This window comes from Pleurodeles waltl, chromosome 4_2 (genome assembly GCF_031143425.1).
Source record: "Pleurodeles waltl isolate 20211129_DDA chromosome 4_2, aPleWal1.hap1.20221129, whole genome shotgun sequence".
Taxonomy (NCBI): domain Eukaryota; kingdom Metazoa; phylum Chordata; class Amphibia; order Caudata; family Salamandridae; genus Pleurodeles; species Pleurodeles waltl.
Window position 1 is genome coordinate 81,519,239 of NC_090443.1, and position 26,525 is coordinate 81,545,763.

The 26,525-nt window shown below is 47.8% G+C and overlaps 1 protein-coding gene across 2 annotated transcripts in view; it reads left to right on the forward strand.

Annotated features, from left to right (window-relative positions):
• Positions 1-26,525, forward strand: part of LRP1 (LDL receptor related protein 1) — a 1,410,884-nt gene that overhangs the window by 1,031,577 nt on the left and 352,782 nt on the right. For both annotated transcript variants that reach the window (XM_069230782.1, XM_069230783.1), the window contains exons 65-66: positions 5,062-5,181; positions 19,221-19,343. In XM_069230782.1, the coding sequence (XP_069086883.1) occupies positions 5,062-5,181; positions 19,221-19,343 (243 nt within the window). The remainder of the gene's footprint in view (positions 1-5,061; positions 5,182-19,220; positions 19,344-26,525) is intronic.

The window sequence follows — 26,525 nt, forward strand, 5'->3', positions numbered from 1 at the left end:
GACCCGCTTTGTGAAAGCCAGTTCTCTCAAGGGCCTGAGACTAAGGCCTGCACTGGGCAGAGGTGTGACCTCCTCTCCCAGGCAGGATGGTCATTCTAGGGCTGGGTGCTTCAAACACCTTGCCAACTTTGTAATATGACCCAGGTCTCGACAGATGGTGGATGTAGGAAGCAGGCTCTGTATATACTATACCAAAGTAAGGTATAGTGTGCACAGAGTCCAGTAGAACCCCAGAAGCTTTACAGAGGCTAAAGTAGAAAATACTAACGCTCTCTTTTGTGGTAGTGTGGTTGAGCAATTAGGCTTATCAGAGGGTAGTGCTAGCATTTGTTGTACACACAATGTCAAGAAATGAGGCACACACTCAATGACTAACTCCAGGCCAATGTTTTATCTATCAAAAATATGCTTTGTTTCTTTATTTCTAGAACCAAAAGAATATTTGTTTGCGTGTAAGTACAGTTTCAAGAACGTATCACTTCCAAGTATCAAATGCACTTTATTTAGAATTCACAGTTAAAACAGTTTACAGGTAAGTAATACTTTTCAGTTTCAAAAGCAAACACAGTGCATTTTCTCATAGAAAGTAATGCAGTCCTAGGGAAGGAAACACACAACCCAATTCACAGGTAACTACTTAGCTTATGATCCCAGTCTTCAGAGGTTAAGGTGTCCACAGGGCAATGTTTAGGAGGACACCAAGAGTGCACCAACAGCAACACGGGGCCAGCCAGGTGCAGCAGTCAAAGTTGGTGTTGGGCACCCAATGGAATTCTATGGAGACATGGCACTCAAAAAGAAACAGCTTGCAGTACTTGGGGAGTTTAAATCAACACCGCAGGTGCCACAGGGTAGCACCAAACACTAACCCCCAGCTGCACAGGGGCAGACAGGTGCAGGGTGCTAACACAGCATCATGCGCCCGATGCTTTTCATTTGGGGAACTCCGGGGGTCACAAAGATGTTGCAAACGTTGTCCATGGAGTTGATTGAAGAAAACCAACTGCTGGACAGGTAGGTGGAGAGCCCACTGGACATTGCTAGACTGTTGGTTGGGTTTCCCAAGGCCAGGGGGGCTGCAGGTGCAGGAGTACCTTTAGGTGTTCGGGGAATCTTCACTGTGATGGCCGCGTTCAGGGGGTCTCTGGATTTAGGCTGCAGGCATCGTGGTGTTGGTGAGGAGGGGTCAACCCAGGGTGGACTTGAGGTCAGAATCACCTGGGGACCTTCTTTGGACCAGTGGGCCACCTGGACACGGGCTGTGTGCATCGGGTGCAGAGTGGGCAGTACTTGCACATCCGGGGTGTCTTTGGAGTCTTCCTTGGAGGTTTCTTTGTGGATAGAGCCACTGTACCCTGGAGATCTTGGTCCTTGGGCAGGCAGGCAGTCCTCTGGGGGTTTGTAAAGGTTGCTGGTCGTGCAGGACAAGTCTTCTTGTAGCAAGATTCTTGGAGCTGCAGACAGGCCAGTAGGATTGGGGCCAAATCAGCTGTTGTTTTGAGTCTTCTCTACTGGTGTGGCTCTTCAGTCCTTTTTTTCTTTCTTGTTAAATCACCAGGAATCTGAAGAGCAAGGTTCAGGGGTGTCCCTAAATACTGGATTTAGGGGCACTACAGGGGTCAGATGGCAGCAGCCAATGGCTGAGGGTGGCTACACCCTTCCGGTGCCCAAGCCCTTTGGGGAGGGGGCCACATTCCTACCCCTATTGGCTAACATCCTCCAAAGCAAGATGGAGCTTTCTGCCAGGAGGGGTTAACCTCAGTTCTGGGCACCCTAGGGGTGGTCCCATCTGGGGTGGAAACTCCTGGCGTTTATTGATTTTTCTGCCGGACCTGCCACCAAAATTGGGGCCTTGTCCAAGGGGTGGGCATTGCCACTAGCTGTGGTGCCCTGCGGCAGTGTATCAGGAGGTAGGAGCCTGCATGGGGGAGGTGTGAAGCACCTCTACGCAGAGCAGGCTTTGTTCCTGACCCCAGAGAGGACAAAGGCTTTCAACCCAGGGGGTCAGAAACTTGTCTAAAATCTCTAAGATATCTCTAAGATGCCTTCTGTGTGCATTTGTCAATAAATCTACCACTTGCATTAGTGTCGGTTTATTGAGCTGATAGGTTTGATGCCTAACTCCCCAGTCTTCAGTGAAGACATGAAGCTGTGGAGTTCGTAATGACAAACTCCCAGCCCATGTACTCAATATGGCCACACTGCACTTACAATGTCTTGTCTTAGAATTGACTTAAACACTGTAGGGACATATTTCTCATGCAGCTATGCCCTCACTTGTGGTATAGTCCACTTTGCCTTAGGGCTGTAAGACCTGCTACAGGGATGACTGACCTATGCCACAGGCTGTAGTTTGTGGGCATGGAACCCAGAGAGGGGTGCCATGTTGACTTTACCTTTTTCTCCCCATCAGTGCACTCAAGCTGCAATGACAGTGAGCATATGTTTGGTGGGGGGTCCCTTACAGTTGCATAATACATGCTACAGCCCCTAGTGACCCTCCCTGGCCTAAGGAACTTTGGTACCACAGGTACATTTTACAAGGGACTTGGCTGTGTGCCAGGGTGTGCCAATTATGGAAGCAATGGTCCAGTTTAGGGAAAGAACACTGGTGCTGGGGCCTGGTTAGAAGGATCCCAGCACACTCAGTGAAGGTAACATCAGATATCGGGCAAAAAGTGTGGGGTAACAATGCCAAAAGGGGAACTTTCCTACAGTGGAGATGACCAACCCCACTGTCCTAATCCTACCTTTGGTGGCAGCAGAGGCAGGAAAATCAAGCAGATTAGGAGAAGTGCCCACTTCGTGCCAGTCCCACCCCTAACGTGGATGAGCTGAAGTGGACACTACTTTTGAGATTCCTCCATCTTGTTTGGAAGGACATAGGCCACCAGGATTAGGGGTTGTGCCCACTATCCAACAGAAGTGGTCATAAGAGGGGTGTAGTTATCCTAAAGGTGGTCAGCCCATTAGCTACCACCTGGCACGCCCTGTAAAACCCCTAAATTGAGTATTTACATGACAGCCATGAACCCCAGAACTCAGATTTCAACAACCTAATAAGACCCAGACAAAGAAGAGTTGCACCAGCAGAAGGGCAAAAGAAGCAGCTGCTGACCTGGACCTAATCCCTCCGGTCTGCCTGCTGACCTCAAAGGTTCCTAGACAAAAAGCCAACTCGTCCAGCCTTCAATAAAGACTCAAGTCTCCTGTGGGCACTGAATTTGTTCTGCAAAAGAAAACTCCAAGGAAAAGATTCTGCAGCTGCTGGAACCCCGGAAACCAGACACCCGAAGTGACCACTGTACCCGATGTCTATGACCTGAGGTGAAGCCAACCGACGATGCTAACGCAGGTCCTCAGCTGCCCAGAAACCGTGTCCAGTGTGGTGTCGCTCATCTTGGATTCTCCTGAGACGCCTGCAGCCTCTGCACGCAGGCTCCATCTCCCACGGGCTTGTGGAGAGAGAAAATCCGACTGCATCCATGACCCCTGATGCCAGCTAAGGTGGATCACCCATGCGAACAACATCCCAAGGTTCTGAAGAGCTGGACTCCACTGTAGGTTCACCCCTGCTGGACTCCCCCAAAATGCCTGCACCCTCAACACACAGGATGCCCTGACCGCAAGTGCTCGTGGACATTAAATCCTGGCGCCTAAAGACACCCATGCCTCCATCGCCCCTGGGCACAGGAGAAGAAGACCAAAGGTGCTCCTACGTCCCCAAGCATGCCAAGTCTACTACTTACCTGTTTGTTTTCCCCTACTGACTTCCCAACCAGAGCCTGCAGCCTGTTTGTCACAAGGTCAGACTCCAATAGGAAACCATTGGGTACCCAACACCTTACTGAACCTCTGCACCTGGCTGCCCCATTGCCACCCGGTGTGACCTGTTGGTGTGGTTCTGATCAGCGCCCAGAACTTACCGTAAACCCCTGAGATTGGCTTTGTAAGTCGTTGTTAACCCTGTGTTTGCTGTCTATCTAATTTTTCCTCTGCAATACTAATTGGGGATCCACTGGACTTTCTGCACAGTGTAGTTTATTTTAGTGCAGTATATCGAGAGCCAGCTTCCTACAGTGAGCATCTCTGCACACGTTTACCAAAGACTACTGCCTGGGCAGTCAGGTCCATAGGCACGGGCACTTTACCCGTTTGGTCTTGCAGGACTTTCTAGTTTGATCTTAGTTCACAGACCCACCGCTGGGGACGGTATCTATTCTAAGGTAAGAAATCTGCAACTAAATATTTCTATTAATGTAGTAACTTCTATTAATATATTCATTAGATGGACAAGTTGCTTAACTTTGATTACGCCTTGTCTGGTAGAGACAATATCTAGGTGCAGATTCCTTACCGACCTACCCATCCTCCCCACTCTGTGAACCGATTTCTAGGGACAGGGACTCCCTTTCAGGGCCCTAGTTTTGACACACCAGTGGTCCGTGTTCTTCATGGCCCTGCACTTCTGGCATGGAAAGTCATGAAAAGAAACTGACGTCAGCTGCGACGGGGTGGGGCCTACGCAGGACTCGCAATGTCCTATACAGTGCAGCAGCTGACTGACACGGAGCCGAACAAGGCCACCCTATGGCACTGCTCGAGAAAAATCTCTGGATCCAGACCGACACCTGAGGAAATTCTGTGGTAAGGAATCTGCAACTAGATAATTGCCTCTACCAGATAAGGAGTTACAGAAGATAAGTAACATATCCGCCCGCAATATAGCTTGTTTTTAAGGCTGCAAAATGTAATGTCGGTCACATATGTTTCCTGGACTTTCTGAAGAAAGGTGAAGTAAATTTGACTTTGAATTACCTGCTTCAGAGGGTCCCTGCTTGTGGGTAGGGCTATTCAAGTGCTTATGGTTTAAATGGGGAGTCCCCTGAGAGAGACCAAGGTTTACAGGTAAGAAACCATTCCCCCTGCATCGACCGGTTGAGTTCTGTGACGGGTGGTTTGGCTTGTGTGTTAAGTAGCACAGTTATGTAACTGTTATGATCACAAGGCCTGTTGATTGCTTGAGACTGTCTTTCCCACCATTCTTTTTGTCATTTATAGAAGCGCATGTCTGCCTGCCAAGCCAGTTCAAGTGCACCAACGTCCATCGCTGTATCCCTGGCATCTTCCGCTGCAATGGGCAAGACAACTGTGGTGATGGAGAGGATGAGAAAGAATGTCGTGAGTATAGACTTTTACTTTTTCTTAATTCCGCTTCTGACGTCTCCTCACTAGGGTTCATGCATACACCTGCCAGTGCTCTTAAGTCTTCACCTGTAACATTATCTACTTTTACACTACTAGAACCAATGCATAGCTCTGACAATGCTTGTTGGATGCAATTGCTTGCCAGTGCCTCTTAATTGTGGCATGCCTTGCCCAGAAAAATGGCAGCTTTTTCCTGTGCACAGCTCTGCCAATGCCTGACAGTCTTGACCACCAGGTCGGCACTCCAGTATTAGGCTACTGGCACGCCCATGCCAACGCTCCATTAGCTTGACCTGCAGCACACAGGCTATTTCAGTACCCGGCCCATACAAAGAACTTTAATAAATGTATATGTATATGAGGTTGTCCTAAACCAAAAAAGAGTATCTTAGTCTTATCCATCACAACATTTATGATACCTAACTTCAATAAACCGTCATAAGTTTGGGCTCCAGATCCAAAGTTGATTACAAACATAATTTACTCAATATCACACACAATATCATAATGGTTTAATCAGACATTTACTATGCTGAACACATCTAGGTCACAATTAACAAGATAAAAACCTAACCCAAGCACACTCTAATTAATTCACTTAATACTGATAACTCTTGTTGTGGGGAACTTCACTAGAAACTACTATGATTTTCAATTTAACTGCCCTGAAGCTCCATAATATATCTTCATCCAGAGAATAGATCAGATGTCTGACAGAGTCATTTTTACATTGTATCCATAAATGTGTCTGTAAACAGGAACAATTTCATAATTAATTTACTTAATGCTTTCAATGATATTGTATTTTGAAACATAACTCAATTGCCCAACTATTATTTCCAGATGTTTTACTTTTAGCTTACTTTATTTAAATTTCTTCACACTGAGTTCCAAATTTGAGTCATTCAAAAATGTATTTATTGCAAAGTGGGTTCTGCTTAATCCCTCTGGATTTGTTTGCTTCTGACCACCCGGTTTATGGCTTTTTACTGTGAGTGAGTCTCACTACCTGAGTCTCAACGTAAATTCATGTTAAATGGACTGACTGTGGTAACCGCCTGTATCTGCCTTTTATTATAAGGTTGCTTCTGTGCAGCTAGGATAAGAGACAGCGGGTGCTGGTTACACCCGATCACACATGTGTGGACTGTCTGTTTGAGATTACCATATTGCTCATCCTGGTATCTGCACACAGGTAGCCTGTTGTAAAATGGACCTTTCCCAGATTGGTACAGACATAGGATAGGCCTTATAGTGAGAGTGGGCAGTCGTAGTGTAGGTCTGTTTTGCTTAAGCTGTATTACACATTGTAGGTGCAATCTACCGTAGAGTACAGTTTTGCTCCACTTGCCTACAGGGTCCAGCAGGGTAACAATCTAGAGGTAAATGTGCACCCAGAGGTTAGGTTTACAGTCCCTGACATCATACATTCACTCCTTATGTCACTATAAGAATTATCATATTTCCGTAGCTTAGCTCATAATCAGATTCCAGGTGTTTGTCGCTCATACTGGACCAACTTAATTATTCTACTGAGCCTCTCCATTCAATAGAGCCATTAACAGTGGTGCTTAACCCAGTTCCTAGAAGAGGAAGGGGGTGGGTGTAGGAAGCTGCCTCTCTATACGTTGCCCTAAAAAGATGTACACCATGCAGAGAGTCCAGTGGATCCCCAATCGGTTTGCAGAGGCAAAGGTAGATAGGACTAATGCTCTATTTTGTGGTAGTGTGGGTGAGCAGTTAGGCTTATCAGAGGGTAGTGCTACACATTTGTTGTATTCACAGAGGCAATAAATGAGACACTCAAAGAGTAAACCATAGACCAAATTAGAAAAATAATACTTCTTTTTATGTATGTTTCAAACCTAAGAACTTCGTAATCAGGTAAGTACTTTTTCAAGCACATGGGTGCTGTTCCAGTGGCTGCAGCAGGGACCCAGTGTCTCCCAAGTGGATCAGAAGTCAGGAGGATCCACCAACCGGTCGTCGTCTTGAGTTGCCAGCAGATGCAGATCTCCTTCACTCCACAGGAGATTCCTTCGTGCTTCCAGGTACAAACAGAGCCCTCGTGACCCTGGAGGATGCACAGCATTGGATGTTGCAGAATGTTTGCAGGATCTGGAGAAACATTGTTGAAATGAAAGCCTTCCCACCAGAAGCAGACTTGTTTTGGTTTCAAAGCAGACCAGCATCCAGGCACAGCCCGTCCTTTAGGGCGGAGGGGCCATGCCCCCCACCTTCTGCACCTCATGAATAGTGTTGGTCAGGCTGAACAAAAATCAGCCTCACAGACACTCTTCATGTTCAGGTCTGGCAGCTAGGAGCAGACATGCGCGATTTGCGGAGACCTCAGGCTACCTGAGCTGAACTTTGTTGGGCTGAAGAGGTCACAGCTCCTGTGGGCGTGACCTCCTTGGCTCAGCAAAGGTGCCTCAAGGCCCTCCCCCGGGTGACGAGGGAAGCGTCACCCATTGACTGTGACCTGGGCGCTTCATGTTTAAGCCCTGAAGCACCCAGGGCGAGTGTCAATCAGTGACACCGCGTTACAGAGTGGGGTGGGGTCAGCAGTCTCACTGACCCCATCCCAATCTGTGATGAAGTTGGGACTGCTGCCTTCCCTCATTGGCTGACCTAAGGTCAGCCAGCGATGGAAGGCAGCAGTCCCAACCCTCCTGGGACCTCTGAGGCTGAAGGTAAGTGTGTGTGTGTGTGTGTGTGATCTTTTTAAATGAATGTTGGGGCGTGCGTGTATGTTTGAATGTTGATGAGTGTTAATGGGTGTGTGTGTGAAAGAATTTGTGTGTGCTTCCCGCCCGCCCCTTCTCCCCCCTAAAACTGCCGGCAGCCACTCCCAGCAACGGTTCCAGAGGCCAGGAATAGAAGATGTCTTGCAGAGAGTTCCTTGTAGAGTCTTGCTCGATGAATCTGAGGACCCACCCTCGGGGAAACCCTTAAGTAACCCTAAAAGGGGGTAGGTCAGTCTCTGAAGTGACCCACTTATCAGATGGGGTCAGAAACATTACCTACCTGGCCTAACCCATCAGATGCTCCCAGGGGGCCTCTGCCTACCTGGTTTCCAAAATGACAATTTCAACTGGCCACCTGACAGAGCTCAGTGCACCTCTCTAGGGGAGGGGCCAGACAGGGGGAGGGGGGGCGCTCACTCCCCTGTCCTCTGTGTGGTTTTGCGCCAGAGCTGGAACAGAGGGTCCCTCAACTCATGCAAACCGGATTATGCATGGAGGACACCAAATGTGCCCTTCAACGAATTCTGATGGCACTCTAAGGCCACCCCAGCCCTTAGTCACCTAATACAAAGGGGGTGGTGGTCACACCTCTCCCTTGCAGGAAATTCTTTCTTCGGTCTTCTGTTGCTTGAGTCCGGCTCACCAGCAGGAGTGCAGAACAGTGTCTGGGGTTGGGAGCAGCATCGGCTGGCAGCCAGACCATGTAAAGCTGCACAGGCAGAACAGATGGATCCTCTAAGGAACACCCAGATTACAGGGGATCATTCAACTAGCATTGGAATCAGTGTAGTTGCATGATTCCAACATGTTTGATACCAAACATGCCTAGGTTTGGCGAAGCAATTATGTAGTTGGACCACTTATGTTGACTAGTGTCCACTACAAATCTTAAGATGGCTTCCCCGCACCTACAAAGTCCAGGGAATGGAGTCAGGGGTTTGTAGGGGTTACCCTGCTCATGCAGGGGTAGCCTCATTACTAGGGACATGTACCCTGCTCTTGTGCAGAAGGTACTACCATAGGGGGTGACTTATGATGTGTAAGTGCAGTGACTAGGATTTAAGATAGACCTTATATCTTGGTGAAAGGGTGCATGCATCCATCATTTCATGCCGGCTACAATGGCAGACCTGCAGACACTCTTCGCATAGGGTCCCATGGATGGCACAATGCATGCTGCAGCCCACGGGAGACCCCTGGTGTACCAGTGCCCTGGGTACATAAATACCACATACTAGAGGCTTACATGGGTGCACCAGTATGCCAATTGTGGGGTGGAAAGTTTATCAGCAACCAAATTTAGAGGTGAGAGCACAGGCACTGGGGTCCTGGTTAGCAGAATTCCAGTGCACTACAGTCTAAACCCACTGACACCAGGCAAAAAGTGGGGGGTAACTATGTCAGAAAGATGTTACTTTCCTACAGCCTCTTCTCTTTGCGCTAGCAAAAGAATCCCTGGCGCAGAAATCGCGGGGGAGATGGAGTGGGGTGTAACAGTGGTAGGACGCATGCACGTCGTCTCCCTATATGCGGACAACACCCTGATATATCTGACAGGCCTGGAACACTCTATACCTATGCTGCTGGACATCTTAACTTAGTTTTGCAACGTTATTTCAATATGAAGCTCAGCTACACCTGTCTGTGTTTAGGTACCTGCTGTAAAGTGGAGCACATGTGATAATTGTCACAAATTCATGTGTGTACCCCTGCCTGGCACAAAGCCACTTTGGTCTCCATGTACCAAATGAGGTCTGACTTGTTTTAGTCTAGTGGCGAGAACCTTGGCTAGTAACTTGACACACAACATAGAGAGGGGTCTATATGAACCTGGGCCCTCCGGGTCCTTATCGGGGTTAAGGTGCATGATAATCTGAGCTTCGCTCATTGACGGAGATAATGCTCCCAGTCTCTTCGATTCTTGAAGGGTTTTGAGTAGTTTAGGTTACAGGACGTTCCCATAAGTCTGATAATATTCAGCAGGCCATCCATCTGGCCTCGTTCTTTTTGAAGTACCATGTCCCCAACCTCTTTTTTGAGTTCCTCCATCTGGAGATCCTCGTCCAAACCTTTCTATGTGCCTCCGTGAGGCGTGGGAAATCCAGCACCGCTATAAAGTCTTGTATCACTAATACTGGTGGGCCCCTTCCCTGGTGTATGCTTTCGCTAGGTGGTCTCCCAGTAGTTTGTTTATACTGTCTTGTGTTGTCCCTCTCATTCTGTCTGTTCTCATCAAAGATAATATGAGGGGTGGTGGGCTCTCTCGGCAGAACAGCCAATCCACAATCTACCCGACTTGTCACATTCCCTATGTAACAATTGGCGATGCTCATGTCTGGTAAGTTTATCAAATCTATCCCATATTTCTGCAAAGCGCCAACTCGCCCATAGCTCAGACCCCGAGTGTCAATATTATCAGAGTGTGGCTTCTGTAGGGCGGCTAGGGAGCCCTCGGCCTCCTCGAGGTCCAGTTCTAAAAGTCGGCTTGTACTACAGATTCTAGACATACGTTTCTCCCCTTGCAACTACCTTTAATGTGTCCCACTACAGACCCCTAGTTGCGGTGGACAGCCAGTGTGTGTCACAGAACCTTCCTATCATTTCTCTGAGCTCTTCCCAGAATAGGCGGGTCTTTCAATGTTTCTAGCCATCACCTCCACAATGGGGTCCGGCACCCCCGCCACCTCCCCCTCCAGTGACACTGGGGAGTGATCAGTTAAGAATCCACCCATGATCCGGACACATAATTGCTGATGCTATGTTAGTCGATATAAGGAATCTGTCAAGTGAATTGTAAGCTAAGTGATTTTCATTGTAGCATGTATATTCTTGCGTGTAGGGATGCATGAATCGCCATATGTCAGTTCAGTGCACTCGGCCGATTACTGCCCGGAGTGCAGAAACAGTGAGTTATTAGCGTGGGGAAGAAATCGTCATCATCTAAGTTTGGGGCATAGTATCATTAAGAATATTTCTTGACCTTTCAGGAGTCCATGTACCAGTAGGTACTGGCCATTTACATCAGCTTGGTGGCCCCAAAGCAGGAATAGGATCTGCAGATCAACCCAAATGAGGACCCCATGGGTGTAATTTGAATAAGTGACGGAGTATGCCTGTCCCCTCCATTTCCTGTGTAATTTTTGCACCTCTATTTCCATCAAATGTGTCCCCTCTAGTAGCACCACGTGCACTCCATGGCGACATAGATAAGTTAGCACCCTGTGTCTTTTAACATAGGAGTTTAGCCCCCAGACATTCCACGTTCAGAGTCTATAGTTGCTACCCATTGTGGACTATTCAATCTCAGGTCACTCACCAAATCCCTGTTCGGTGCTAGCACTGTCGCCCTGACATTCACATAATTTATATGACTACCCAACCCTCAGTTAGATACAAAACATCAACAAGTACCTCCCTAACCATCTCTTAGACCCTTCCCGTTTCTTCTTAACTCAAACAGATTCAATGTAATTTAACAACTTCACAAGAACAATTCAGTGTATTTAAATTGTTAGCGCTCTTCACTTTAACCGCACTCAAACTCTCACATCTGTCTCTCCACATACAAACCATCAATCATAGCTTCAGTAAGTTCCTTGCATATGTAAGGTGGCATGCAAGTTCCCCTGGGCTAGTGGAGCCTGCACGCCAGTCCCTCTCTATATCTGTCTGTTCTACCTCCCTGCATACAGTCTCTTTACATGCATTTGTTTCTCCACCTTCCACCACTATATACCAAGCACGCATATCCGCCATTCACACCAATATTACCCATTGTTGGCTGGGGAGGGGATCACCTGCATTGGTGGCCCCTATAGTAGGTTGCATCTTGTTTCTGTTCCCACAGTTCAGTGAGTGAGCTGCCCACTCAGACATATCTTGCTTTGTCTGAGTCAATGGTGGGCCACTCGGTCAGCTCAGTGGCAGCTGTCCCAGTCTAGAGACATTCATGGGACGTCTGGGTTATCCGAGGCCCGTGCTGACATATTGCTGCCGTCGTCTGATCCACCAGTGTTCACGCCTCCTCTCTCTCTAGTCTCAATTGTTCGGGATCCAGTCCATGTTTCTTGGGCTGAGTACTGGGATCCTCCAGGGCTGGGGTCCCATCCTGTCTAACCACCTCGGGTGGGGCCAGTGCCTCCGCCATCATGACCTATTGAGCGTGGTGCAGGAGTGCGGCCATCACCGTGTACCTCGAGCCAGTCTCAGACCACCTCCAAGGTGGCAAAAACATGAGCACAATCTGCATGTATCGCTTTCAGCTTTGCGGGGAAAAACAGCATGTAATGTAGTCCCATGGCTTTCAGTTTCCTCTTCACACCCTCTTAGCTGTTGTACAAGCCTTGTATAATCCGGAAAAATCCATATTGTGTGATTGTCAAACTTACGGTCCCCCTTTTATCGTATTGCACGAAGGATGGAGTCACGGTCACCGTAGTTGAGGATTTTTGCAATGAGGGTGCACAGTGAGCTTCCTACTGGAGGCTTTGGGACTAGTGCTCTGTTTGCCCTCGCCACCACAAAGACAGGTGCTAATTGCACATTAGGGCATGTCTCTCGTATCCACTGTTCAAGGAACAGTTTCAGTTGCCGACTCTCGGCATCCTCCAAAAAGCCCATGTAGCGGAGGTTGCACCTTTGTGATCGTCTCTCAGCATCCTCTGCTCTGCACTCTAGATTTTCGGTTTTAGCGGTCAGGGCCGTGAGCACTGTTTTAAGTGCAGCCACCTCTTCTTGTGGTGTGTTAACGTGTTGTTCTGTGGTCAGAGACCTCTCTGCAACTGCTCTAACCTTCGCTCTAAGTAGTCCAACATCTAGGGATAAGGTCTCTCTTTTGGCCTGGATCAACATGCTAGACTGTTCAATTGCAGCCAATATTTGTGTTCCAGAGGGTTCGCCTTGTGTACTCAAGCCCATCTTGCTCGCTGTACAGGAAGGGAGAGATGTTCCCGCCCCTGAGTCCCCGGGGTTGTGTATTGATCAATCTTGTTTTGTTGTGTGATTCAGTGTGCTCTGTCGTTCCTGGGTAGATTTTGTAGACTTTTCAGTAAACAGAGTAGGTGGCTGGTTAAAAGGGAACAATGTGCATGATTATGAGGGGCTTTACAATTTGATGAAAGAGCATCTGTTGAGTAATTGTCTTCAAGAGAACTTACGCCAGTATCTGGTAAACCTGGGCCCACTTTCCCCTCAAGAATTGGGGAAGAAGACAGACCGCTGGGTCAAAACAAGGGTGACCAAAATGTCCACTGGGGGTGGTGTAGGAAGCTGTCTCTATATATGAAGGAGGCTGGCCTGGTGTGTGGTGTACACCTGTGGTGTTGGCACCTTATGCGAGGTCCAAGCAACCCTTATTAGCAAGAGTTAGTGTCTAGGAAGCCATAGCTCTCTAGTGGTAGCTGTGGGGAGCAGCCAAAACTTATTTAGGAGGAGTGTGAAGCACTTGCAAATACCACAGCAGCCACACAGTAACTTATCACACCTGAAAGGAACATCACATTATTGCAAGGTACTTTATTATAGGAACACTGAACTAGAATACTATAGGTAATCCCCCCTTTCTGGAGGTAAGTACACACAAAATATACACAGGTAAGTACTAGGAATTTGCACAAAAACATTAGAAATGCCAAGAAATAGCAAGGGCCCTATGGGGGGGGGCAAACCATGTACTAAAATAGTGAAATGTGAGAATGGGTCCCCAACAGAGGATATAGGGTAGTTGGCCAAGGGCTGGGACAGTATGGAACTCCAAGAGGTAAGTATCTAGAAGACCCCCCAGTCACCAGGAGAGCAGAGGTAAGTTACCTGGTCGTCCCATAGGCTAACAATGGGACTTGGAATTTGAATAATGCAAGAACAGGACCAGCCCTGTGGAACCCAATGGTGGATTCCAGATGAAGAGAACCTGTAAAAGAAGGGGACAGAGTTCAGTCCATGCAGGAATGTCCAGGTGGGGCAGGAGGCAATGGCCACCCTTCTGTATTTGAAGGTCCGGGTCAACGGTAGTGGATGAAGGCCAGATGCGGAGTCCAGGAGCTGCAGAGGAGTCCCTGAAGCTGCCTAGGAGCTGTCCTTCGACGGTCGCTAGATTGCAGATGGGGCAGTGGTCAGGAGGACCGCCAACAAGCGCAAGCAAATGCAACTGGAGCTGTTGGAGATTTGCAGAGCTGAAAAAGACCAGCAAGGCCCTGGGGTCTCAACCCTTTGAGGAAAGTCTGGGCTGACCCTAAGAAGACAAGAGAGCCAGCAGAAGCAGTCGGAAGCCTCACAAGCAGCCCACTGGCAGCAGGCACAGTAAGTCGCAGTGAGGCCCAGGCAGCACACCCGTCGAGGAGTCCCACGTTGCTGGAGTAGCAGAGAGGAGGCTGTCCTTAGAGAGGTGGAGTGCTGGGGGCCAGGGCTAATTGGAGCCTGAAGATCCCTAGGAGCAGGAGTCAACAACCTTTGGTTGCTGCAAGAGTCGCAGTGCACAGGGATTCTGTCCTGGAGGAAGAGGCAAGGGCTCACTGTCTCCCAAGTTGGACAGAAGACAGAGAGGACTCAGCGGGACCCTCAGAACCACCAGAATCTTCGTGGGTCCAGAAGGCAGCAGATCTCATCAGCCATACATCTTTGCTTTAGGTGCCTGCAGGTGCTGGGGAGTGACTCCTTCACTCCAGGGGAGATTGATTCCCTCTTGCTTCTTTGGTGCAGCTGAAGTCTTGCCGACCCCAGAGGATGCACAGCAGTGAAAATGTTGGCAGTTGCTAACAGGAGCTTCGGAAACGATGTTGCAAGGGGAGGTCTTCTCAGTGTTGCAGTCTTATTAGATTCCTGTGAAGTCCAGCAGCGGTTCTGGTGGCCAGGAGCAGAAGAGGTCGTTGCAGGGGAGTCGTGGTGGAGTCTTGCATGCCGAATCTGGGGACTCACCCGCAAGGTTGTCTCTAAATAGCCCAAAAAGAGGCTTTGTCACTTTCCAAAGTGACCACCTATCAGAGGGGGTCACTGACGTCACCTGCCTGACCTGACCGCTCAGATGCTGCGCATCTTGGTTTCAAGATGGCAGAATCAAGTAGCCACCTGCAGGAGCTCTGGGCACCACCCCTGATGGTGGTCACTCCTCTTTCCTTTGTGCACTTTCACGCCAGAGTTGGGACTGGGGGTCCCTGGACTGGTGCAAACCAGATTATGCAAGGAGGGCACCAAATGCCCTACAAGTGTATTTCCTACAATATACTATACCAAAATTGGATATACCGTGCGCAGAGTCCAGGGGTTCCTCAGAGGCTAAAATAGATAATACTAATGCTCTCTTTTGTGGTAGTGTGGTTGAGCAGTTAGGCTTATCAAAGGGTAGTGCAAAGCATTTGTTGTACACACACAGACAAATGAAGCACACACTCAATGACTAACTCCAGGCCAATGTTTTTATATAGTACAAATGTTATTTCTTATTTTATTAGTAGAACAAAAAGGTTTTGTGGCAGGTAAGTACAGTTGTAAGTAGGATTCAAGCATGTGTATCAAATGTACTTTGTTTAAGTTTTGCAGATAAAACAGTTTTACAAGTAAGTGACACTTTTCAACTTTAAAAGTGTGATTTCTCATAGGAACCAATGCAGTCGTAGGGTATAAAACATGTTAGCCCATTCAACAAGTAAGTACTTGATTTACAATCCCAGTCTTCGAGGGGTTAGGATGTCCACAGGTCAAAGTTCAAATTGATACCAAAAGTGCACCACCAGCAGCACAGGGCTGGCTGGGTGCAGAGGTCAAAGTTGGTGCTGGGTTTTTAATGGAATTCTATGAGGACTGGGGGCACTCGGAAGAAAACAGATTGCAGGTAAGCACCTGCAGTTTCAAGACACAGGCCTGGGTGTTTAGGTCAGCACCTGGGAAGAGGGGGTGCACAGGTCAGCACCAGACACACTCCCTTAGCGTCACACAGGCGGCCAGGTGCAAACACAGCATCAGGCACCCAATGCTTTTCAATGGAGGAACCCTGGGGTCACAAAGATGGTGCAGGCTGGGTCCGTGGGGTTTGTTCTGGAACACTAAAGGCTGGACAAAGAGGAGAGTTGCCTGCTGGACATTGCTAGGACCGTCGGTTGGATTCCCCAAGGCCAGGTGGCTGCAGGGGGGTACCTTTGAGTGTCTGGAATCTTCGTCGGATCCGATTGTGGTCCGAATTTAGACTGCAGGTGTCGTTGCTTTGGCCAGGAGGGGTCAACCCAGGGTGCACTCGAGGTTGGAATCACCTGGGGACCTCCTCTGGACCTGTGGGCCACCTGGACTTCGGGCTGTTGGCGTCAGGTGCAGAGTGGACATGGCACGCGGGTCTGGGGCACTACTGGAGTCCTTTTGGAGGGTTCCTTCTGGACAGGACCGCTGTCCTTAGGAGTTCTTGGTCCTCTGCTGGGCAAGGAGTCCTCTAGGGGTTTGTAGAGGCTGCTTGTCCTACAGGATGCGCCACCTTTTTGTAACAGAAGTTTTTGAAGCTGCAGACAGGCCGGTAGGGCTGGGGCCAAGTCAGTTGTCATCTGGAGTCTTTACTGCTGGTGTTGGCTCTTCATTCCATCTTCTTTCTTCTTTCTTGAGGTCGCCAGGTATCTGAAGAGCAAGGTTCAGGGGAGTTCCTAAATACTAGATTTAGGGGAGTTACAGGGGTGAGATGGCAGAAGCCAATGGCTATTGTCCCTGAGGGTGGCTACACCCTTACTGTGCCCCCTCCCTTTGGAGAGGGGGGCACATTCCTATCCCTATTGGTCCCTCTCCTCCAATGCAAGATGGAGGATTCTGCAAGGAGGGAGTCACTTCAGCTCTGGACACTTTGGGGTGATCTTAGCTGTAGTGATCACTCCTCCTTGTTTTACCTAATGTTCCCACCAGACCACCAAGAACAGGCTTTGTTCCCAACCCAAGATAGCACAAAGGCTCTCACTACATGGGATCTGAAACTTGTCTGTTAGTGGCAGGCTGGCACAGACCAGTCATCCCACTAGAGGGTTGGATAAAATACAGGGGCATCTCTAAGATGCCCTCTGTGTGCATTTTACAATAAATCCAACACTGGAATCAGTGTGGATTTATTGTGCTGAGAAGTTTGATACCAAACTTCCCAGTCTTCAGTGGGGCCATCACAGAGCTGTTGAGTTCATAATGACAAGCTCCCAGCCCTTATACTTAATATGGCCACACCACTGCACGCACAATGTCTAAAAATGGACTGAGACACTGTAGGGGCATATTGCACATGCAGCTATGCCCTCACCTGTGGTATAGTGCACCCTGCCTTAGGGCTGTGAGGCCTTATTCAAGTCACCCCTCTGGCAGGCCTTAAAGCCCTAAGATAGGGTGTAGGAAAGTCCCCTATTTCTTGCATTGTTACCCCCACTTTTTGCCAGATTTCAGTGTGCTTAGACTGTTTTCACTGGGATCCTGCTAATCAGGACCCCAGTGATTGTGCTCTCCTCTCCTCTAAATTTGGTTATCTTTCTACTTCTTTGTACCTACGATTGGCATACTAGTGTGCCCCTTTAAGTCCCTGGTAGGTGGTACTTAGGTACTTAGGTACCCTGGGCTTTTGTACACTAGGGTCCCTCTTGGGCTGCTGCATGTGTTATGCCACCCCTGGTGGCACACACAAACTGTTTATGCAGGCCTGCCATTGCAGCCTGTGTAAAGGTGCATGCACTCTTTAACTGCTGGTCACTGCACCAGATCACTGTAAGTCACCCCTATGGTAGGCCCTCCTAGCCAAGAGGGCAGGGTGCCGGCACCTGTGTGTGTGTGCACCCCTGCATGAGCAGAGGTGCCCCTACTAACCCCAGTTCCAATTCCATGGACCTCGCAAGTGCAGGGAAGCCATTTTAGCTATGTAAAATGTGTGGGTGGATGTATTTATAAGAAGAACAATTTGCTTACCATTGGTTATCCTTATGCTGGTGTATTCTCTGTCTAGTGGCATATTTCTCACCTTCCGCTCACCTCTCAATCTGTGGAATGAAATTTTTGTTCATCTAAAAAGGTCCGAAATTAACGATCTGCACACTGACACAAATAATTGATTTTGAGCCCTGAATCCAAGGGCACAGGCTGTGTCCAGAAAGAAACTGACATGAGCATGCATGAGTAGTGCATGTATGCATCTCTAGTCATCACTTCGAAGCTAGCAGGGTCGCTGCAGAGTCCCACGTTGCAATCTACTGACCCACAGGGGTTATGCTGGAAAATATTCTGGATCCAGTTGGCGACTGAGGGTATACAATCTAATGGTGAGGAAACTGAGGTTAGACAGAGTGCTCGTCAGAAAGGTCTTTACCAAAGATAAGTAACTTGTTCATTATTACATATTTAAAGGAAAACTGCCTGTACCGCTGGTACTAATTTACCTGAATCCTGTCATCTTTCATTGTGACTCTACTTAGTTTCCATGTTTTCTTATGGTTCCCTCAAAAATGATTATTTCAGGATTACAATTTAAGGGTCTATTGCGAAGGGCTCTGTAAATATATTTAATAGTATTAGACTAACAATTCTCATTGGTAGCTATCATAAATATACATCAAGGTTTGCTGACTCACCTTCTTTGCTTTATACCAGACACATTTCTTGACCTAATTAGTCATGTAATCTAGTGCCCTGAGGAAGGAGTAATTAAAGATTGCCGAAACTGGTCAGTTTCAATAACATTGAGAGAAAAGGAACTTTTACAAGTAAATAATACACTTTTAGGACGTTTAAAAGGTGAACTTCAGTAATCTGTAGTGGAGTTCCCCTCACCAAGTGTTATTAGTATTAATTGAATGAATGATAGCGTGCTTTGTTTAGGTTTTTAGCTTGTTAATTGTGAAGTAGATGTGCTCTTCATATTATATATTTGATAAAACAACTTTGATATTATGTAGTGAAATTGAGTAAATATTTTTGTTATCCACTACACACCCTGAGCCCAACTTATTAGTGTTTATTGAAGCTAGGCATCATATATGTTGTGACCTATATGAAGTACTGCCAGCGCACCACATTTTTGCTCTACATCACTACTATATTCTAATTCTCGGAAACACAGTGACATCAGTCATCATGCTGCAATACTGATCTGCAGGGCAAGTTTCCATTGTATTACTGAAATTCCCACATAACTAGCCATGGTATCTTAAGCTGGTTATGGAGAAGCCTTTGTTGCAGAATTAGGATCCTCGCACATCACTGTAAGTGCATCTCATTCCCGGTCACCTAGTTGTTATTGTGCTGTAATTAGTTTCTGTTTTCCTCACACAGCGGAAGTGACCTGCGCTCCGAATCAGTTCCAGTGTGTGATCACCAAGCGCTGTATCCCAAGGGTCTGGGTCTGTGACCGCGATAATGACTGCGTTGATGGATCCGATGAGCCTGCAAACTGCAGTAAGAATCCTTGTTTCATACTAGATGTGATAACTAATTAAACCTGCTGCACCCACTGTACGGATTATGTGGCGGCCAGGATGGCAACCTATCTTGCTCCAAAAGGGCGCTACTGGTCACTTCAGATTTTTGAAAATGCATTTTTCTGGAATGTGTGACTGTAGATGCAAATGCTCGAAATACTCTTGCAATCTTGTGTTGGGCTTGACCATTTGCAGGTTGTTTTTCTTCCAAGAATTCTTTCTATTCCTGCAATGTGCTGTGGACAATGCAATGGAATTTTTACCTCCATCAGGTTTGAATGTATACTGAGATGGCTCAGAGTTCATCATGTTTCAACATGTTTTCAGACCCGCAAGTTTAGATATTGACATCGACGCGTTAGGAAAACCAGTCTGCTCATAAACAACTTTCTGTCACTCTTCTTCACCGGACACCTTCGGAGCACCAATGTTCTGAGAAGGAAAAGACGCTCGGCACACCTTTCAAAATGCACCAACAGACATTCTACGAAACCCCAGTCATCTTCAGAAAAGACCCCTTCGCTGTTGAAGAAAGTAAAGGGTCCGGCCCATCTGAAGTCCTGGCAGCTCAGCCCAGTCCAAAGACAGTGTCCTTGAGCATGCCAGAGCACAGGAAAGAGGAGGACGTTGAGCCTGCTCCAGTGAAGGTTACACCAAGGGTTATAAGTATGCCACAAGGCCTCAAGACCCACACCACCAAGCCAGGATCACATAAATATTCCTACACTGAGGTAAAGCACCTCTTCTCTGGGAATCTGGCATTGAGACCTGAGCAGGGCCACAGAAGACTATCCCCACTAGGGCTTCTGCTGCCTTTGGCCTCCCTAACAATACCAACAGAAGTTTTCAAAGTCAACCAAGGTTGCCCCCCCAAATATGTCTACTCCTACTGGTCATCGAGCACTATCTGCTTCAAGGGCTTAGAGCATCCACACTCTCACATCCTGAAGCAGTCGCCAAAAATCACATCAACGCTGAGGGCTTCGCCGACAGCCAAATTGGAGTTGCCAGTCTTCCAGAGACTTCAGAAGGAGCTCTATGCCAAGCTGAAGTGTCTTTTCATCCCACCTCATCACTGGAAAGATGTATGCAAAGCCACCTCCACTGAAAGCATCAGAGACACTGCCATGGAAAAGAAGACTTGCCTTCAAAGGAGAACTGTCCTCCGAAGCCCTTACAGAACCAGCATCAAAGAAATACAGAAAAGGGCCACTTTCCCTCTACCTTATCTTCTGCCTGTGCTGCCAACTCCACCTCTTCCTCCACCACCACAGACACCACCTCTTCTCTCTCCACCAATCACCTGAGTGGTCCCTACCTAGCTTTTCAGGCCTAGACAGTCGTTATGACCCCACAGAGCCATACAAACAGCCTTTAGAACCAGGGACTAACAATGGTACCTAAGAAAACTATAAAGTCGAACTCTGTGCACTTCTTACCCGTGGTGAAGGGGATGCTCAAGTTTGCCCTGGGCAACTTCAAGGAGCTAGTCAAAGCTAGGGAAGTGACACCCAGGGTTGAGAAGAAATCGAAATCCTCCCCTAGCTACGCTATTAACATAAAAACTCAAGTGCCTCCTGACTCCATGGTAGTATATACCACTCCTGAAAGGGCTTCCACCCAAGCCATATGCCATCTCCTCCCGCCCAACATGCATTTGTATATAGTCCACTCTGTTGAACTCCTTTCCTGTTGGGGCAGGGTACAGTAGAAGGATATGCAGGAGCCGGTAAAACATCTTCCAGAGTAGTAGAGGAGGTGGGGTAATGGTGATCATTTCTGAGGGCAAGGCCATCTCAAATGCCAACAGTCATTGTGCTATTGACGGCATAGGCACCGGCTCTAGAGGCATCAACACCAGCATCCTCCTCAGACGCAACACTTGCCGTTACATTGTAGGGTTCAAACCTGAGATCAAGCCACATCCCTTCAATCTCCTGTTTTACCGGAAGCTTCTCTTAGGCCCCTATTTTGATGAGCTGCCGGAATAAATTATGGACATGGAGGTTTCGAAGTATATGACTCCCGCAAACACCAGCTGGTAGAGACTCCTTTCGCAAGCAATGGTCTAAGGGAGGAGCCAAGGTCATTTCACCTACCATCTGCAGTCCTCCCAGAGGCAGCAGATAACCTTCCACCAGCAGGCCGACACAGATTATGTCAGGGGCTCACACCAGGGTAACAATAGAGGCAATGACAGAGGAAGCACCAGTAAAGTTTATTCCATCTCTAAGCAGTGACTCTCCCAGTCATCACATCACATGAGAATACAAGATTCCTTCTCTCACTGGGGATCAAGTCACATGAGACCAGTGTGTTATAGCTAAGGTTTGCGGTGGCTACTGCCTATATCTTCACACAAACCCTTAGACAATCTTTCCTGTAGGCACTTTCTCATCAAACTATCTCTGCCTTCCAAAGGAACAAGTACAAGCACTTCTCCAGAAAGCCGCAATAGAAAGAATGCCACCTCACCACCAGTGACAATGTATTTACTCTTTGTGCTTTTTCATCCTCAAAAAGGATGGCTCTCTCGGGTCTTGCTCAGACCTTAGACCTGTCAACGAATACCTCTTCTCAGACCTTTTCCTTTTGACTACCTTTAAGGATGTCATCCCTCTGCTTCAACAAGGTGATTACATGGCAGTGCTTGACCTCAATGGTGCTTACTTTTACATACCCACAGCCGTTACCTTAGTTCTGTGGTAAGTGTACATCACTTCCAATTGAAAACTTATTTTTGGGGTCACTAGAGCTCGAAGGGTGTTCACAAAGTGCCTTATGGCTGTGGTTGCATGCATTGCGAAGGGGGCCCTCATATATTCCGCTACCTCAACTATTAGCTGATCTCAAACAAAGCCAAGTAGCAATGCCTAGCCCGCACACAAGCAGGGATTTCCCTGCTCCACAACTTCAGACTCACTCTAAATGCCACCAGGCCCCATCTCCAACCTCAGCTAATCCAGCCTTTCCTGCCATCCATGTTGAACGCTGTTATGGGAAAAATGACCCCAACCAAGAGAGGGTGTTGATATCTCAGCAGCTGCTGCTTCTTTTTCAGCCCAATCATCAACTCACAGTCACAACTGTGATGAACCTTCTAGGGATGATGACTTTCACACACTTCCATTGTACCTCGACCCAGGACACCTCACAGGCTGTAGTGCGCCTGTCAGTGGCAAGACCATCAGGGGATGTGGCTGCTCATTGCTGCCACATAATTTACGTACAATTGCAAGTCATACACTAAGCCCTCAAATTCTTCTTCCAGGTCATTCGAGGGAAAGTAGGCTTCATCAGAACAGACAGCATGACAGTCATGTATTCCCTGCAGAAACAGGACAGCAAGCACTCCCTCCAGCTCTCAGCATTAACACTCTGTATTTGGCATTGGGTGATCCCCTATGGCATTAAACCCTAGCGAAACACCCTCTGGGTGTGGACAGTTACTTTGCAGACCTGCTCAGCAGGACACCTCAAGTCCATGAGAGGGAACTACACCCATCAGATACTTTGAGGCCTCCAGCAAATAAATCTGTTTGTCACCCACGAAAATGCAAAATGTCCAGACTTCGCTTAGAGGTGTCCATCAGTCTCCACCAGTAGCTGCTGCTCATGCCAGAACTTCTAACAGGGACAAGACAAAATCAGAAGTCCGGACCCCTGGCTCTCGAGGAATTGTTTTTATAAATAATAGCTAATGATAAAATGCTAATGTCAGTTTTTACCATTATCCAGGCTCACCTAGTATCAACTATTAGCTTGTATGAGCATGACGGAAGAAAGTGCATTTCAGCTAATAATTGCTTAAAAAAAAAAAAAAAAAGTTAGTGAATGATTAAATAAAGCTACGTCACCCCGTCTGACAGTTTGTAGAAGAAAAGGGTTATAGTACGTGCTCTCTATTAAGTTATTGATTCCATAGTTATTCAGAAGTGCACTTTATTAAATATAAACACTTTTTCGATCCAGTGGCAGAGTACAGCAGTCTTCTGGCGAAAGATTCCTGGAGATATTAGCTACAGCATAGATAGTCTTCATAGACTTGTGTACGTAGACTTAAGGCACAAAAGTTCACTGTCCACCAAGTAACTAACTTTAAGGATTCTTTGTCCCTAATTTAGTGATCAAAAATATGAAGTTGGATATTGATAATTTCGAAAGTTGCTTCAGATGTGTGGACAAGCTCAGATTATTGCAATAATCAAGACTTCAGTAAGGTGTCAATATTAGGATTCCTCTTACTCATGCTGGGTAGCAGGCCGTACATTAAGACCTATGTTTTTATCCATAAAGCTAGTGTAGGAAGTTGGCTCTGTATATACTATTTCAAAGTAAGAAATAGTGTGCACAGAGTCCAAGGGTTCCCCTTAGAGGTAAGATAGTGGCAAAAAGAGATAATTCTAATGCTCTATTTTGTGGTAGTGTGGTCGAGCAGTAGGCTTATCAGAGGGTAGTGTTATGCATTTGTTGTACACACACAGGCAATAAATGAGCAACAAACACTCACTTACTCCAGGCCAATAGGTTTTTATATAGAAAAATATATTTTCTTAGTTTATTTTAAGAACCACAGGTTCAAGATTTACAAGTAATACGTTAAATGAAAGGTATTTCACTCAGGTATTCTAGGAACTTTGAATAATCACAATATCAGGTACAGTTTTGTCAAAAATGGCAATAAGCGTTTTTAAAAGTGGACACAGTGCAAAAATCAACAGTTCCTGGGGGAGGTAAGTCAATGTTAAGTTCACAGGTAAGTAAAACACTTACAGGGTTCAAAGTTGGGTCCAAGGTAGCCCACCGTTGGGGGTTCAAGGCAACCCCAAAGTTACCACACCAGCAGCTCAGGGACGGTCAGGAGCAGAGGTCAAAACGGTGCCCAAAACACTTAGGCTTCAATGGAAACAGGGGTGCCCCGGTTCCAGTCTGCCAGCAGGTAAGTACCCACGTCTTTGGAGGGCAGACCAGGGGGGTTTTGTAGGGCACCAGGGGGGACACAAGCAGGCACAGAAAGTACACCCTCAGCTGTACGGGGCGGCCGAGTGCAGAGTGCAAACAGGAATCGGGTTTTGTATTAAAAGCAATGGGGAGTCCCGGGGGTCACTTCAACGATGCAGGCAGGCACAGGGGGGGCTCCTCGGGGTAGCCACCACCTGGGCTAGGCAGAGGGTCGCCTGGGGTTCCCTTCTGCACTGGAGTTCGGTTCCTTCAGGTCCTGGGGGCTGCGGGTGCAATGTTGGTTCCAGGCGTCGGGTCCCTTGTTACAGGCAGTCACAGTCAGGGGGAGCCTCTGGATTTCCTCTGCAGGCGTTGGTGTGGGGGCTCAGGGGGGTCGTCTCTGGTTACTCACGGGCTCGCAGTCGCCGGGGAGTCCTCCCTGAGGTGTTGGTTTTCTGCAGGTCGAGCCGGGGGCGTCGGATGCAGAGTGGAAAGTCTCACGCTTCCGGCAGGAAACGTGAAGTCTTTAAAGTTGTTTTTGTTGCAGAAAGTTGCAGTTTGTTGAACAAGGCCGCTGTTCTCGGGCGTTTCTTGGTCCTTGGTTGCAGGGCAGTCCCCTGAGGCTTCAGAGGTCGCTGGTCCCTGTTGGATGCGTCGCTGTTGCAGTTTTCTTTGAAGTTGGGAGACAGGCCGGTAGGGCTGGGGCCAAAGCAGTTGTCGTCTCCGTCTTCACTGCAGGGCTTCAGGTCAGCAGTCCTCCTTCTTGTTATGTTTGCAGGAATCTAGTTTCTTAGGTTCTGGGGAGCCCCTAAATACTGAATTTAGGGGTGGGTTTAGGTCTGGGAGGGCAGTAGCCAATGGCTACTGGCCCTGAGGGTGGCTACACCCTCTTTGTGCCTCCTCCCGGTGGGTAGGGGGGCACAGCTCTCATTCTATTGGGGGAATCCTCCTTCTACAAGATGGAGGATTTCTAAAAGTAAGGGTCACCTCAGCTCAGGACATCTTAGGGGCTGTCCTGACTGGTAGGTGATTCCTCCTTGTTTTTCTCATTATCTTCCCCAGCCTTGCCGCCAAAAGTGGGGGCAGTGGCTGGAGGGGCGGGCATCTCCACTAGCTGGGATGCCCTGGTGCGCTGTAACAAAAGGTGTGAGCCTTTGAGGCTCACCGCCAGGTGTTACAGTTCCTGCAGGAGGAGGTGAGAAGCACCTCCACCCAGTACATGCTTTGTTCCTGGTCACAAAGTGACAAAGGCACTCTCCCCATGTGGCCAGCAACATGTCTGGTGTGTGGCAGGCTGGCAAAAACTAGTCAGCCTACACTGGAAGTCGGGTATGTTTTCAGGGGGCATCTCTGAGATGCCCTCTGGGTGTATTTTACAATAAATTGCACACTGACAACAGTGTGCATTTATTGTGCTGAGAAGTTTGATACCAAACTTCCCAGTTTTCAGTGTAGCCACTATGGAACTGTGGAGTTCGTGTTTGACAGACTCCTAGACCATAAACTCTTATGGCTACCCTGCACTTACAATGTCTAAGGTTTTGCTTAAACACTGTAGGGGCATAGTGTTCATGCACATATGCCCTCACCTGTGGAATAGTGCACCCTGCCTTAGGGCTGTAAGGCCTGCTAGGGGGGTGACTTACCTATGCCACAGGCAGTGTGAGCTTGGCATGGTACTCTGAGGGGAGTACCATGTCGACTTAGTCATTTTCTCCCCACCAGCACACACAAGCTGTGAAGCAGTGTGCATGTGCTGAGTGAGGTGTCCCCACGGTGGGATAAGACATGCTGCAGCCCTTAGAGACCTTCCCTGAAATCAGGGCCCTTGGTACCATGGGTACCAGTTACAAGGGACTTACCTGAGTGCCAGGGTTGTGCCAAATGTGGAGACAAAGGTACAGTTTAGGGAAAGAACACTGGTGCTGGGGCCTGGTTAGCAGGGTCCCAGCACACTTTCAAATCATAACTTAGCATCAGCAAAGGCAAAAAGTCAGGGGGTAAGCATGCCAAGGAGGCATTTCCTTACAGCTGGTTTCTTTATTTTTTCCCTGGTTCTAGTAATTGTTTATTGTTCCATATATACACAGATAATCCAAATAAACCACAGGTTAACAAAATTAGACTGATAGCAATCTTTCTTTGTTATTAAGTAATAGCCAACTCTTAACATATAAGTAAATGTGTTATGGACTTGTTCTGAATGCCCTAAGCATCA